The sequence below is a fragment of the Nicotiana sylvestris genome, chromosome 11, assembly GCF_000393655.2.
Source record: "Nicotiana sylvestris chromosome 11, ASM39365v2, whole genome shotgun sequence".
NCBI lineage: Eukaryota > Viridiplantae > Streptophyta > Magnoliopsida > Solanales > Solanaceae > Nicotiana > Nicotiana sylvestris.
The window spans coordinates 6601085-6614286 of record NC_091067.1 but is presented as its reverse complement, the minus strand read 5'-3'; the positions used below and the strand labels follow the sequence as shown (position 1 = coordinate 6614286).

At 36.3% G+C, this 13202-nt stretch overlaps 1 protein-coding gene across 4 annotated transcripts; it reads right to left on the bottom strand.

Moving 5' to 3' along the window:
- Positions 1-830: 830 nt before the first annotated feature.
- Positions 831-12508, bottom strand: LOC104210699 (protein MULTIPOLAR SPINDLE 1). 4 transcript variants are annotated; one of them, XR_011403871.1, is made up of 12 exons: positions 12285-12508; positions 12112-12169; positions 11454-11600; positions 11286-11345; positions 10937-11022; positions 10775-10829; positions 10076-10189; positions 8517-8709; positions 3160-3230; positions 2686-2900; positions 2503-2545; positions 831-1033 (listed from the first exon to the last, which is right to left on the bottom strand). XR_011403871.1 is itself a non-coding variant. In XM_070162931.1 (11 exons), the coding sequence occupies exons 1-10, from the start codon at positions 12489-12491 to the stop codon at positions 2716-2718; spliced, it is 1176 nt and encodes a 391-aa protein (XP_070019032.1). In that variant the 5' UTR covers positions 12492-12508; the 3' UTR covers positions 831-1033; positions 2686-2715. The 4 variants fall into 4 exon arrangements, 3 of the variants coding, with proteins under 3 accessions (XP_070019032.1, XP_070019034.1, XP_070019033.1); XM_070162931.1 differs by lacking the exon at positions 2503-2545; XM_070162932.1 differs by lacking the exons at positions 831-1033; positions 2503-2545 and adding an exon at positions 8059-8114 and having other exon boundaries at positions 2811-2900.
- Between the last annotated feature and the right edge of the window lie 694 nt (positions 12509-13202).

Sequence of the window (13202 nt, the reverse complement as noted above, 5' to 3'; positions counted from 1 at the left end):
ATCCAGATATTTATGTTGTATTGCATTTTTGGGTTAGAGTAGTTTTATTTTTTCCGGATATTTTGGCCCAATGTAAATAAAGAGAGGAACTCTCTAGAAACAAAAGCGACGGATTCATTTTTTCTTCTGGAATACAAAATGAGCTTCTCTTCTCTCTCTCTAGTTTTCTTCAACAAGAACCCTAGTCAATAAATTCATATGATTTGGTTGAATTCTCGCTCAATGTGACCTTCAACAGTGGTTATCTCGACTTCGCTTCCCGTGACTCAGTGTAATTACACTACGTGTAACATCTCAAAGACTCAAAATAAGGATGCATTATCGTTGCCGAAAGTAGTATTTTTTGCATCATGTTTGATGTTGATTATAGATAAATTTTAATTGTCCAGATGAGCAATTGTCCCACAACCAATTCACTTTTAGTCAATTCATCGAAAAGAATATGTTGATATTCGGTTGAAAATGATTTACATAACAATGGATGATAGATCTCAAAATTAGTTTCCTTTAAAAATTAACAGAACAAGGTGCCAAACTATGGTTTATGACTTTTTTATTTAACTGGAAATGGCTAGACTTATATCAAGCTCATGATTTATTTATTTTAACATCACTTAATGGAATGCTGATAGTTCTCCAAAATGTTGTTGCACCCGTGTCGGATCCTCCAAAAATGCACTATTTTTAGAGAATTTGGCACGCACCCGGCGACATTTTCCAAAAGTCTGAGCAAGGTTCTGATGCTGTTTTTTTTTTTTTGCTACTCCTTGGATCCACTTCGGTCAAAGAGTTAAAAACATGGACCAAAGAACTTAGTCTGTGCGCCAAAATTGAAAAAAGATACGTTTCAAATTTTGAAACCAATACACCTAGTATTATTTACTAGCATTTGCCTAAAAACAGAGGCAATGCAAGGGCAGCATCTTATAATACCATTTGCTAAGACAAGAGAAAAAGTTGCACCAAGTATTACAACTTACACGTAAAAAGCAACAGCTCCTTTGATGCCCTGAATATAAAGCCATACTTTATCCTAAAGCAAAAAAGAAAGATAGTTGAACAATCCATTCCAGCTCAATGCCGCAGATACAGTAGTAGAAAAGTTTAAAAGAAAAAAGAACTCAACGTTATATTATCCTAATAAGATAACATCGACTGCTTCTTTTTTGTTTCTATTTTGTTTTTCTTTGATTGGGTTGACCGGGCAAGTAGGCCTTCACCATATTTCTGATCTAGCATGGCTACTAGAACAAGAAGAAACTAAGTGAAAGGAGATAAAATAGAGGTGAATACACTTGAAATGAAGATATTTGTTTTCCAATAGTGGATGATGATCTTGATCTTGGACGAGCACCCATGTTTGGGACAGCCGTAGCTGGAACAAATCGTGCTCTCTTCTTAAGCTGGACGTTAAAATCTTGAGTTTTAGGGCAACATGTTTGCCCCTTCTCCAGCGCCAGAGTTTGGGTTGCAGGTTTGGAAGTGGATGGCAAAATGTCATTTGAAGCTGAGGTTTTGTTATATTGGGACAATATGAGAGTTGCTAACAATGAGATAACAAGTACAAATTTGGCTTTAATCATGTCTGCTAAGCAAGATTTAGAGTGAGAGATGATGTACAATGTAGTAGAAAATATTACAGATGAGAAGTGAAGTATTATGCTAGGTGGAAGTTATATATCAAGCAAAAGCAGAAGTGTATAAAATACGTACACTTTTTTTGCATCTTTCGAATATAATGAACTTTTTGGTATGAGTAAACCATCATAAAAGGAGAACAAAATTTAAGGACTCTGTAATAACTCTTCAAAATGTAGTTAGACAGATAAACAAGGTGGGGACAGGAGACAACTCTAAAGTTGGGAAAGACAATAGGTTGTACATGACTAGGAATTCTTGGTATATAAGTAAACTAATCAGATTCCCACCCCCTATTTCACCAAGAAAATTACATAAAAGAGAAAAGAACATGTCTAGATTAAACTACAAAGAGCCAAAAGTCAAACCGTCCAACAACCTCCTTTATGCAAGATCTCAATTACTTGGTATGTTGAGGATTAACATTAAATTGAGCAATTTAAAGTTAATGAAAATTAGTGATGCCAAGGGAAGTCAAAGATTTGCTTGCGCCGACTGATTTTGTTGTGGGATATATTTCAACCTGGAATCAGGTTCAGTATAAAGATATGTGGGATTTTGCTCTGGCTTTCGGCACATGATGCTGTGTTATGTCATGAGGATTTTGTCCAAGAGATAGATTCCTCTTTACATACTGTTTCATCTTTTCACATTTAAAGAGCATCTTTCACTTTAAATAACTATGTTTCTCTAACCCGGAACCCACTTGTGGGATCACAGGGTATGTTGTTGTTACTTTGCTAACCAGGAAAGGGGGGGGGGGAGAGGAAAAACATGTGGAACAAATCAGGATTATAAAATGGTAAATAAGTGCTGTCATCATGAAGTTGAGTACAAGTATGGAGAACATTGAGGTTGACTTACAAGGTGAAATTAAGCTCCTAAGCATTTAGCATTTAGCATTTAGCTGAAAAGGATGATCTTTGATGTTCAGCGAATCAATTAGATAAGAATTCTTGAAATTAACGTAGAAAACCATTTGCGATCAAACAGCTGAAATTTCTATCCACAAGAAAAGAAGAATTGTGTTGAAAGCAAGTTACTTACAGTTCAAAAGGAAAAGCGACAGGTCAGCGCTTAGCTAAACAAGTTCTCAAGAATCTGTGGGTTTAGCTTCTGCAGAAATGAAAACTGCCCCACTTGCTTGGCCACAACTCCGATCACACGATCTATGTACAGTACATAAAGAGAATTCCTGTTCTCCAGTAGTTGCAATGCTTTTCTTCCGTGGAGAATTGATACAACCCATTCTTCAAAGAACCCTACAGAGTAAATACAACATATGGATATTTTAGGTCCATTCATCATAACAGTATGAAAAATATACTTCACCAGATAGGTCATTTCCTACTAATTATCCTTGTGGGCATGTGACGTGCAATATGTTTAGGACCGAGAGCCTATCAATTTGAATTTCCCTCGGTCAGTGGCAGAACTACCTTGGACCCGAGGGAGGGAGGGAAAATAGGTTATGAACAGTGCAAATGTATTATTGTATCTAAGTGATTAAAAGAAGCTCACTTATGTCAAAATCTCCAGCGTTTGACCAGGTTAGCAAATAATCAGAAACCAGAAATTCAATAAGCTGAATCCTGCAATTGAGAACATATAACATGCAAAAATTATTTTAGAAAAGATGAAAGCTATGCATCTTAACTAAATTTTCTCCTTTTATTGTCACAGGCTCACAGTTTCAGGAAGATTCATGAAAATTTTAAAAAAGAAAAGTAACTCAAAAGCAAAAAGAAACCAAATTTTGGAAGCAGTAAAAACAAATAACAAATAGTAAATTGTATGTGTAACAAACCAATTCACAACAGAAATAGAGACTTGTATTTCATAATCACTTAAAGAAATTACACTGTAAAAGGAAATACTAATGGATTGAAGAACAACAATTAACTAGGAATTAAAGGAACAAGGAAAGGATAACCAGAAGGGGATGAGAAGTTTCAGACATTAGGAAGATAGAGGTGAGAGGAACAGACTCAGCCGAAGCCTCAACATAATTGGCATGCCCTCCTCCTCGCACAAACTGATAATTATAACAACTACATTTCTTCTTGCCCAGTAACTCTTCGACACGTGTACCTCAACCCGGGTCCCAAAGGTAGTCCAGTAATGTTGTGTTGGGCTGTTTAACCACTTGACCCCGGCGTAAACCATTCCCAAGCCCAAGTGCATCATTTTGGTCTGCCCCATTCACAACAATACTCCCGTCCTCAACGAGAACCTTGTCCTCAAGGTTCGACTCAAGAAATGAAAAAGAGTTATGAACATCAAGCCACAGAGTGAGACCAGACCAGCAGGTGTTGTCAGGTATCCTTAAGTTACCCATTTCCTCATGTTGCAACAACTCTTTATGATGTAACTCGAGGAAAGTACTACAAGTGTTACACTGTAAAGCTCTATGTTCTATGGTATAGATCTTTGGCAATCTAGAAATAAAAAGCTTGCAAGCATCATGTTGTGTGTAGAAAATAAGTCCTAGATGAGGCCACCAACTGTAAAGGAGCAGAACTTTGTAGTTATGGTCAACTCTTATGCACTGCTTTCTCAAAATGGAAGCATGAGGAAGTGTTTGCAATAGAGGATTCATGAAGTAAGGATCCTGTGAATTGGTCAATTGTCCCAATATCAACAACCAAATTGATTTCCAGTAATTAACAAGAATCTTGGAGTCCCTCGAATTGCTGAAATTAACACCATACTGTAGAGTCAATACCGGTGCTTTAATTTCGAGCTCCTGTAGAACTACAACCCGGTCTCTGCTATTGCTAACTCTCTTGGAGCAGCTCATTTGTAGATCAAGGACTAGTTTTATACCAAAAATACAACTATATTCTCCAAGTTTCAGATAGAAGAAAACTTCATAGACTATTGCAGTCATATCTCTAATTCCAGTGGCTCTCTTAGATACTTCATCTACACAATCTGAAATACCACTTTTGAGAGGCACGCTGCAAATTGTGTTACCAGTACCTATGTCGTATGTAACATGGGTATTGATAGAATATCCATATAGCAGCTGCTCTAACTTGGAGCTAGGCAATAATGAGCAAGCATTGACCCTCACGTCGAGTATAGAATTGGTGAGAAACACCCCAACTATCATTATTTGATGAAAGAGTCCAGTAGCATCCTCTTCTTGTGCTTTGGTATCAAAATCGAATATCAAGAACTTCAAACTTATAAGATTTCTCCTCGGCCAGTCATAGTGAACTGCTAGAGCATGAGCCATAGCCTCAAGATTGTTGTACATATCACCGAGTAATGCCATGAAGGACATGGCCAGAACCAACATTAGATCCTTAACTATGGCAACATCATAATATTCCAATAACCCATGGAAAGTTATTGTTATCTTTTTGCCAATAAAGTTACCACTATCTTTGTCTACACTCATCACAACAGGTGTAGAGTATAGCAAATCCCTTAAGAAAAACATCGTTGACCTCGTTATCCGACCCAACAAAGTGACACTTCCAAGAGAAAAAGCCAGAATGTTGTACCTCATGTAAGCACATATAGCAGAATGTACCACTGGTGCATTGAATTGCTCGGCAATATGAGCAGTAACACCACCAGAAGGACACATCGATGAATTCTCTATAGACTCCCTCAGTAGCTGGTAAACTGCACAAGAAGTTTTGAGAGTAACACAACTTTCAATACCCAGTTCAACTCCACCTACACACCCATAATCATAGAACTCTGCTATTAAACCTCTACTTCTTGTAGTACTCCTTCAAAAATTTCACTTGCATCTGATGTAATATATAAAGGTTCATTAGCAATAGAGACACAACCTAAATTATCTTGCCCAGTGTCAAGCCCATTGTCCAAAGAAATACAAAATGGAACAATCCATAGTATGGCATCAGGCTCCAAATGGAAATATGTGCATGTCCCCATATGACAGCTACCATAAGTCTCAAGTCTATTGCAATCGTCCAAAGTGATACCAACTTGCACAGAGAGTACTTGAGTAGGAAACTTCTCACCTGGAAGTTCAATTCATATTGTGACAGCGACTCCTTCCACATATTTTCCATCTTCAAAAGTAAATTCCATAGCATAGGGTGGGACATAATCAAGATAAGGACCAGGATCAAAGACACCATACTGCTTGGAGTAACCTTCAGCAAATGCCTTGATCACTTCCTGTAGTTTGTCCTCCCTAGCACACTCCCTGCATTTAGACAACAAGAATCTAGGAAGATTGCGCTCCTGCCCTGTATCAACCCAATTGCTTTTGTGTACACTGAATATAAGGTAAAACAGCACTCTACTTTGTTTAACCCTACGAAGAGAATTAAGCAAACATGAAATAGTGCGAGGCCATAAAGTTCCATCAAATGGATATGCGAGTCCAGCAATTCTCGCACTCGCATTTGACATCACAATACCTTGGCTAACAAAAGGAACCAGAAAACCTGATAAATCCTTTTGAGGAGATTTGGTAAATAAAGCTACATTATCTCGTGAATTTTTCTCCTCCTCAGCAGTAGATCCTCTTGTATCACCTAACACCGCAGTAAGTACCTTGGCTTGCAAGCTGACATCTCCACAGAAGCCATCGTCATACACCTTCGCTATTGTAGTTGCAGAGTTTTTTCCCTCATGGGCAATAACATTAAGATCATGAATGGCGGAGCTCACTGTTGTGTGTGAAATTTCGTTTAACACCTGATCTTTAGTAATGGAAGAAGGTTCTTGTACCAAATCGGCTACCGCTATTGATTCTGCATTACCAATTTGAGGCGTTTCCATGTCTTCAGGAGTTTCAATCTCAGTATTACCAGTAATCACTGCCAAGGAATCTACATTCTTATACTGCTCTGGCAATTTATCGAACATATGGTCCACTTGTGAGTTTCCAGTTTCATAGGCAGAGTCAAATGCAGATGACTGCAAAAAATGGTTCGGAGCAGGAACAGAAGACACCGGAGCTAATTGTGAAAATTTAGGGACATAATTAACGCAGTTAAAATGAACCATTGAAGAACTATCTAGACGCACCATGGGATCTGTATTGATCTGTTGTCGAAAATGCTGAGCAAATTTTGCCTTGAAATGTTTCCAATCGAGAAATTGCTTGTTTCGAAACAACCAATTGAACCAAGTAAGAGTCGCACCATCGAGGTAAAAGGAAGGAAGAGGTAACCAATCCTTCTCGGCGAAGCCAAGGTAGGAGAAGTACCGCTCGGACCGAAAAAGCCAGCTCTCTGGGTTGCCGCTGCCGTTAAATCGATCTAATATGGCCATTGGAGTCCGATGGATGAAAGCACCAATGTAACAAACCAATTCACAACAGACATAGAGACTTGTACTTCATAATCACTTAAAGAAATTACACTGTAAAAGGAAATACTAATGGATTGAAGAACAACAATTAACTAGGAATTAAAGGAACAAGGAAAGGATAACCAGAAGGGGATGAGAAGTTTCAGACATTAGGAAGATAGAGGTGAGAGGAACAGACTCAGCAGAAGCCTCAACATAATTGGCATGCCCTCCTCCTCGCACAAACTGATAATTATAACAACTACATTTCTTCTTGCCCAGTAACTCTTCGACACGTGTAGGTCAACCCGGGTCCCAAAGGTAGTCCAGTAACGTTGTGTTGGGCTGTTTAACCACTTGACCCCGGCGTAAACCATTCCCAAGCCCAAGTGCATCATTTTGGTCTGCCCCATTCACAACAGTATGCCACATCATTTTGACAGCCCTAGCGAGCCCAAGCTTTTGTTCTAAATATGAAGCTTAAACATAATTTCGATGACAAATCTTGAGGTGTATGTATATCTCCATTTTGAGTGAGTAAATGATTTTGCAATGACTGGGCAGAATGCAGTACTTCGTTCATGCATTTTTGTTTTTAAAAAAAAAATCTAATTTTGAATCTGAAGCAGGCACTGCTTCCATAATTAGGAGAGAATGACATGAGTGGGATCCCAGGCACCTCTGATCACTTAATCATGACAGTGTTTTAAGTAATGATAACTATACACCAAAAACAAAAACACATACCAAGTAATCCTGCACTAAAACTACCATTTACAATAAATAAGTGACAAGATGACATTAAGAATATAGTAGCAATCACTCCACTAGAGGATACTAGAAAAAATTGAAAAAGATGATTATACCACATACAAATTTAACTAATTTAAACATTATATTAGCTGTAACTGACAAAAGAAGGAATGAAATAACCAACTCGAATAAAATGACAAGGTCCCCGCAGAAAATTCACATCCAATAGAACAAATTCCAACTCCTCAGCCTAAATACGTAGTGTTTTAAAATCCACATCTCTTTCAAATGGGGAAAGTCTGGATGGATTATTGTTCCAAAACAGATGTAAAAAATACACTGTTCCTTTCAAACCTCCAAACTACAACAACAATAACATACCCAGTATAATCTCACATAGTGGGGTCTGGGGAGGGTAGTGTATGCAAATCTCCAAACTGAAAATAGAAATAAAAACAAAAATAACATATGATAAGATATCACACCAGAGAGGAAAATGTGAAATCGAAGATAGTGGAAAAGAAGTTTAGTCAAGAGCAAGGTCCAAAATAATGTATGTCTATCACCAACAAAGAAACAAATATCAACAAGTAAAGGATGACTGCATTAACAAACAAGAAGCATAAGGCTAACAGCTTAGAGCTACCAGTGGGAATCTCCCGCACGACATGGGTGGGTTTGACTCCCACTGTCTCCCTTCTCCCTTCTCCCTTCCCCTTCCCCTTCTAGGGCCCCCTAATATGCAATAAGAAATTTAAAAACAAAACAGAAGCATAACTAAAAGAATTAGGCCAGATAAAGATTAGTTTGTAGACAATATACAAGCTGGTGGCACTTACATCATGAACATAGAGTTATGCATACTTGAAAAGGCATCATCAAATGGATCCATGAAAAGCAAACTCTCTGCCACTACAGAAATTCTTTGAGAAACCGCAAATATTAGACGCTGACCGACAAAAGCCTCATTTCCGACCTTACGCATCAAATGTTGAATATAGAACTGAACAGCAGTGTCAAAGTGATGAGATTCTGAAACATATCGTTATGGAACCAAGAGTTAATTAGCTTTGTCGAAGGAAATATAAGTAAATTACATCGAGGAATTTAATAATTCTGCTGTCCAAGAAGGACAATCATCACTTTAATTTGCTCTGAACTTCAGACTCATGATCCAACTAAACTAACAATCAGTTCAATGATATCAGGGACATAAGGGTCTGTCCCTCTTTTGATTTCAATGGTCTTTGCTTCTAACTATTCGATATGATACATACTATTTTGAACTAATATGAATTAGATCCAATGAAGCTTTTTGAAATCATTTTCACAAAAGTTGGTTCCTTCAAAGATAACTAAATTGTTCAGCATCTGTCCAAAATAATTAGAAGCATTTTACATAATCTCTCCTGTGAGAACAACCATTTTTTAGTTTCTCAGGAACTAAAAGATCAAGGTGAATTTCATTACCAAGCAGATAGTTTAATCGCAAATATTACTCCCTCCATTCGAATTTATGATACCTTATTTTATTTTGAAATGTCCAAAAACTTTCTATACCTTTCTACCAGTAGTATCTTTTATACAACTTTCATAAATTTTAAGAATTCAAATTAGTTTAACAATTTGGCCACTGCTTTAATATTTTATTCTGACTATTTATAATTTGTAAGTCAACTTAACATCTTAAACTCAAACCTAATCCAGTGGTGTTGGATAAAATGGGAAGATCAGATTATAATAAACCAAAAATCCATTATTACATGAAAACTGATTTGTTTCCATTAAATACGTATCAAACCAAAGAACCTGCACTCTGCCAATTCTCAGTATCATGACTGAAACCATTTCTTAGTTCTGTATATGCATATAGTGGGACATATCTACCAAAATCTTTTGAATGCCTGCTGCTCACGGAGCTCAGGTAAGAACTTCATGGTGTCATTTCCCAAGTATGGATACTCAGAAAATTTATGGTATAAGATTTACCAGTTCTTTCATAGCTCTAGCACATTAAGATTCCGAAATATTTTCTGCTGAGAGTGTCTAAATTTCAAGTCTGCATGCTCTAACACATAACCTTCTGTACTCAAATATTGTAGATATTACTACACCTCATGGAAGTCCATAGAAATGAAGTCTATTAGGTCTGCATTTGCATCAAGAATATATTTTCTCTTCCTCAATCTAAAATTAAGGAAATACTTCTACTTCTACAGCTTGCGTGTAGGCAAGGATTGACAAGCTTTCAGAGTACAACATATAAGCAGTGTAATGAATTGAAGACGCTGACTCCATCATTCCAAATGTAGGTGAAAATATACTTTCTTAGTCTGCTAAAAGGTGAAGATAGTCTTAAGAAAACTAGTACGAATAAAAAACAAGATCACATAATTACCATCTCCTTCCAAAGCGCTGAACGTTCTTCTCAATAAACGCATGATTAAGCTGTTAATAATGCCTTCTACGGGTTCTGCATTCCTTTCAGTTGGTGACATTGTAGCAAGTGTACCTTTAAAGTAGTAAAATACAAATAATGCTGAATCTGAAGGTCATTAAAGAAAGAGGACTAGATCGTAATTGATGAACCCATCTGGTGCTAGCTTATCATTAAAACTGAAAGCTCAGAAATTTAGGCATTCTATGCAGTGAAACTGTTCATTACTTGCATATAAGGTGTTGACAAAGAAGAAAAATTGTGAACCTTTTGCATTTTTGAGTAAAGATTAGAACGCTTTATTTAAATGATGTACAAACCATGAAGATAGTTCTCAAAATGCAGTCTTTTACAACAATCTTTCCTTTAAAATTCAAATCTTAGGATGAACCTTCAGTAGCAGTCATTTTTTTACATTTAAGTTTCAGAACAGATAGTATATTCACTAATTAGCCCCTTGATTTCAGCTTCTATACATTCCTCCACATTAAAAAATAGAAAATAGTAGTAAAACCTGTCAAATTTAAAATTAGAAAAGAAATGGCCTGTGTATTAAAAAAATTATATATATCAGGAACTCAAATTTAAAATTTCCAGATGAGCCCAAGGAGAAATTCCACAGAGAAAGGCAAAAGGAAACGGAAAGGATTGTGTCGTTACCAAGAATAAAGTCCACGGCTTGGTGGCACCAGTTCTTAAATTTACCCTTCTCCAACTGCAGCACATTTTATATAAAAGCAAAGTGAGATGAGACATGGAAATCATATTTTACATAAGACAAAAGTATCATTAGCTAAAAGCAGGTTAATTGAAACCACATACACTTTGAGGAGAAACACTATCACAAAGCTCCACAAGAAAATCTACTGAAGCGCTCAGTTGGTCAACATTATTTTCATTGTCACGTTCTGCCATTTAAGAAAAGACACAAAATTCATACTTCTCATCTACAGCAGAAAATTCATCTTCAGCAAAATTTGCCAAACAGGACCTAGAATTTTACAGAGATCAAATTATGGCACAAGTAAGAAATGAGATATATCACAGCATGACTGAGGTATGATATATCTCAACTCAAAGTAACTTTCAAAAAGTCATGCTTTGCAAGTTAACCATCAAAAGTGAAGACAATTGTTTACATCCATGAGAACATCCCTAAATGCATTTTCACCTGAAATTCGATGAAGCAAGGAATCATCTGTTCTTCTCCTCTTTCTCTCCTTAATCCTCACTGAGAAAATCATACAATTCAATAAATCCAGATAATGTATACAACATTAATGAACCCAAATTGACAACTTTAAACCAACAAATACAACAGAAAATCCTAAAAATGAACCTTGTCTGAGAAATCTTCTCCGCAGCACTTCACTGAAACGTTGGTCAGAACCATCTCCAATTCTCTTAGGGCTCAATAACCCCAACTTATCAAAGAAATAACACTTGCATGATGCACTTTTCGGAAATATATCACACTGCGAACCATCTTACTCAAAAGAAAAAGAGAGAAATATAAGGAAAAAAATTGCCATTCAAAACGAATCTATCTATACGGACAACACATTGCGAAGTCAAAATAAAACTCAGAGAAACTCGTGTTGTCATTGCAATTATGATTTAAAAACGAAACAAATAATTAAGTCACAAAATTCTGGGATCCAATACCGAAAAATAAGCCGTTCAAAATGAATTAACTTATACGGACAACGCATTGCTAAATTGAAATCAAAACGTTTAGCAAGAATATCCTCAGAAAACTATTACTATCATTGCAATGTTGATTTAAAAACGAAAAACATAATTAAGTAAAAAAAATTAGGTCGGAATATAGCAAAATAATCAGATAATTAGTAGCCAGATCGACATTTGATAATAAAACGAACACATAACAGATCCTCAGAAAATTGCCGCGGTCGTCAAAATTTCATTATAAACATTAACATGACAAGTAAGCTGAATTTTTCAGTTTAAAATATTAAGGAAATGAAAAGGCTAACCTTCGGCTACTTTGAGGTCTTCCTTGAGTCTGAGAATCTCTAATTTACGCTCTTTTGCCTAAGAAAAATAATTCAAAATTCTACAACTAATTCAAATTCAAATTCGTTACACGCAAATTTTACGAGATAAGTGAAAGTAAAAGAAACGAAAAAGTAAAGGAAATTGATCGAACTTTTCGTTTCCATTTAAGAGCATCATCGGAGTAAAGAGGAGGAGCGGCGGCAGGTTGAGGAACGGCACTGGAGGATGAAGGCGGCGGCTGCGATGGTGGTGGTGCCGGAGGTTTTTGGAGAAGCTTTGATCGGACGAGCGCCATTGCGATCGCCACTTTTAGGGATTCATCTGAGGAGCTCTTCGGTTGGTCTCTCACAATCTCCATTTCTCTTTCTCGCACTGTGGGAAATGGCGGGAGTAAACTTGTTATAAAATGGAACCTTTGGAGCTTTTATACTCCCTTTTATAAATAGAGAAAAAAAAAATCCGGCATAAAATAAAACAATGTTTAGTTAAATGGACTAAAAAAATAATTTTGTGAAACTAACGAAGCTTTTAGTTAGAATTACATATTTAATGCAATATTTAATTATCGAATATTATACAATACTCTATTCATATAAGTTATGCATAAATCTATGCATTGCTTTGTCCTAGATACATGTGGAATAAGTTATTCAATGAGTAGTACAAAGATAAAAAAAAACTTTAAATAAGTAATATTTGATTATTCATCCATAACAATTCATTTATTATTATTGACTATAAAAGTTGGTCTAAAGGAAGGTAGAGGTAGGCCTAAAAATTAATTGGGAGAGGTGATAGAGACAGGACATGGCACAATTCCAGCTTAACGATGACATGACATTTGATAGTAAAGTGTGGAGAGCGAGGCTTAAGGTAGAAGGCTAATAGGTAGTCGAGTGTTTCTCTTTGCCACATCAGTAGCTTTAGTATTATTTTCGTATCTTCTCACCCTTAGATTTCTATTATTACATGTTATTTTTTTTGTTTTTGTTATCTTATTATGTTGTTGATACTGTGTCTCTTCATGGCTTTTTCACTACTGTATTTTTTTTTATAATTATTAAGATTG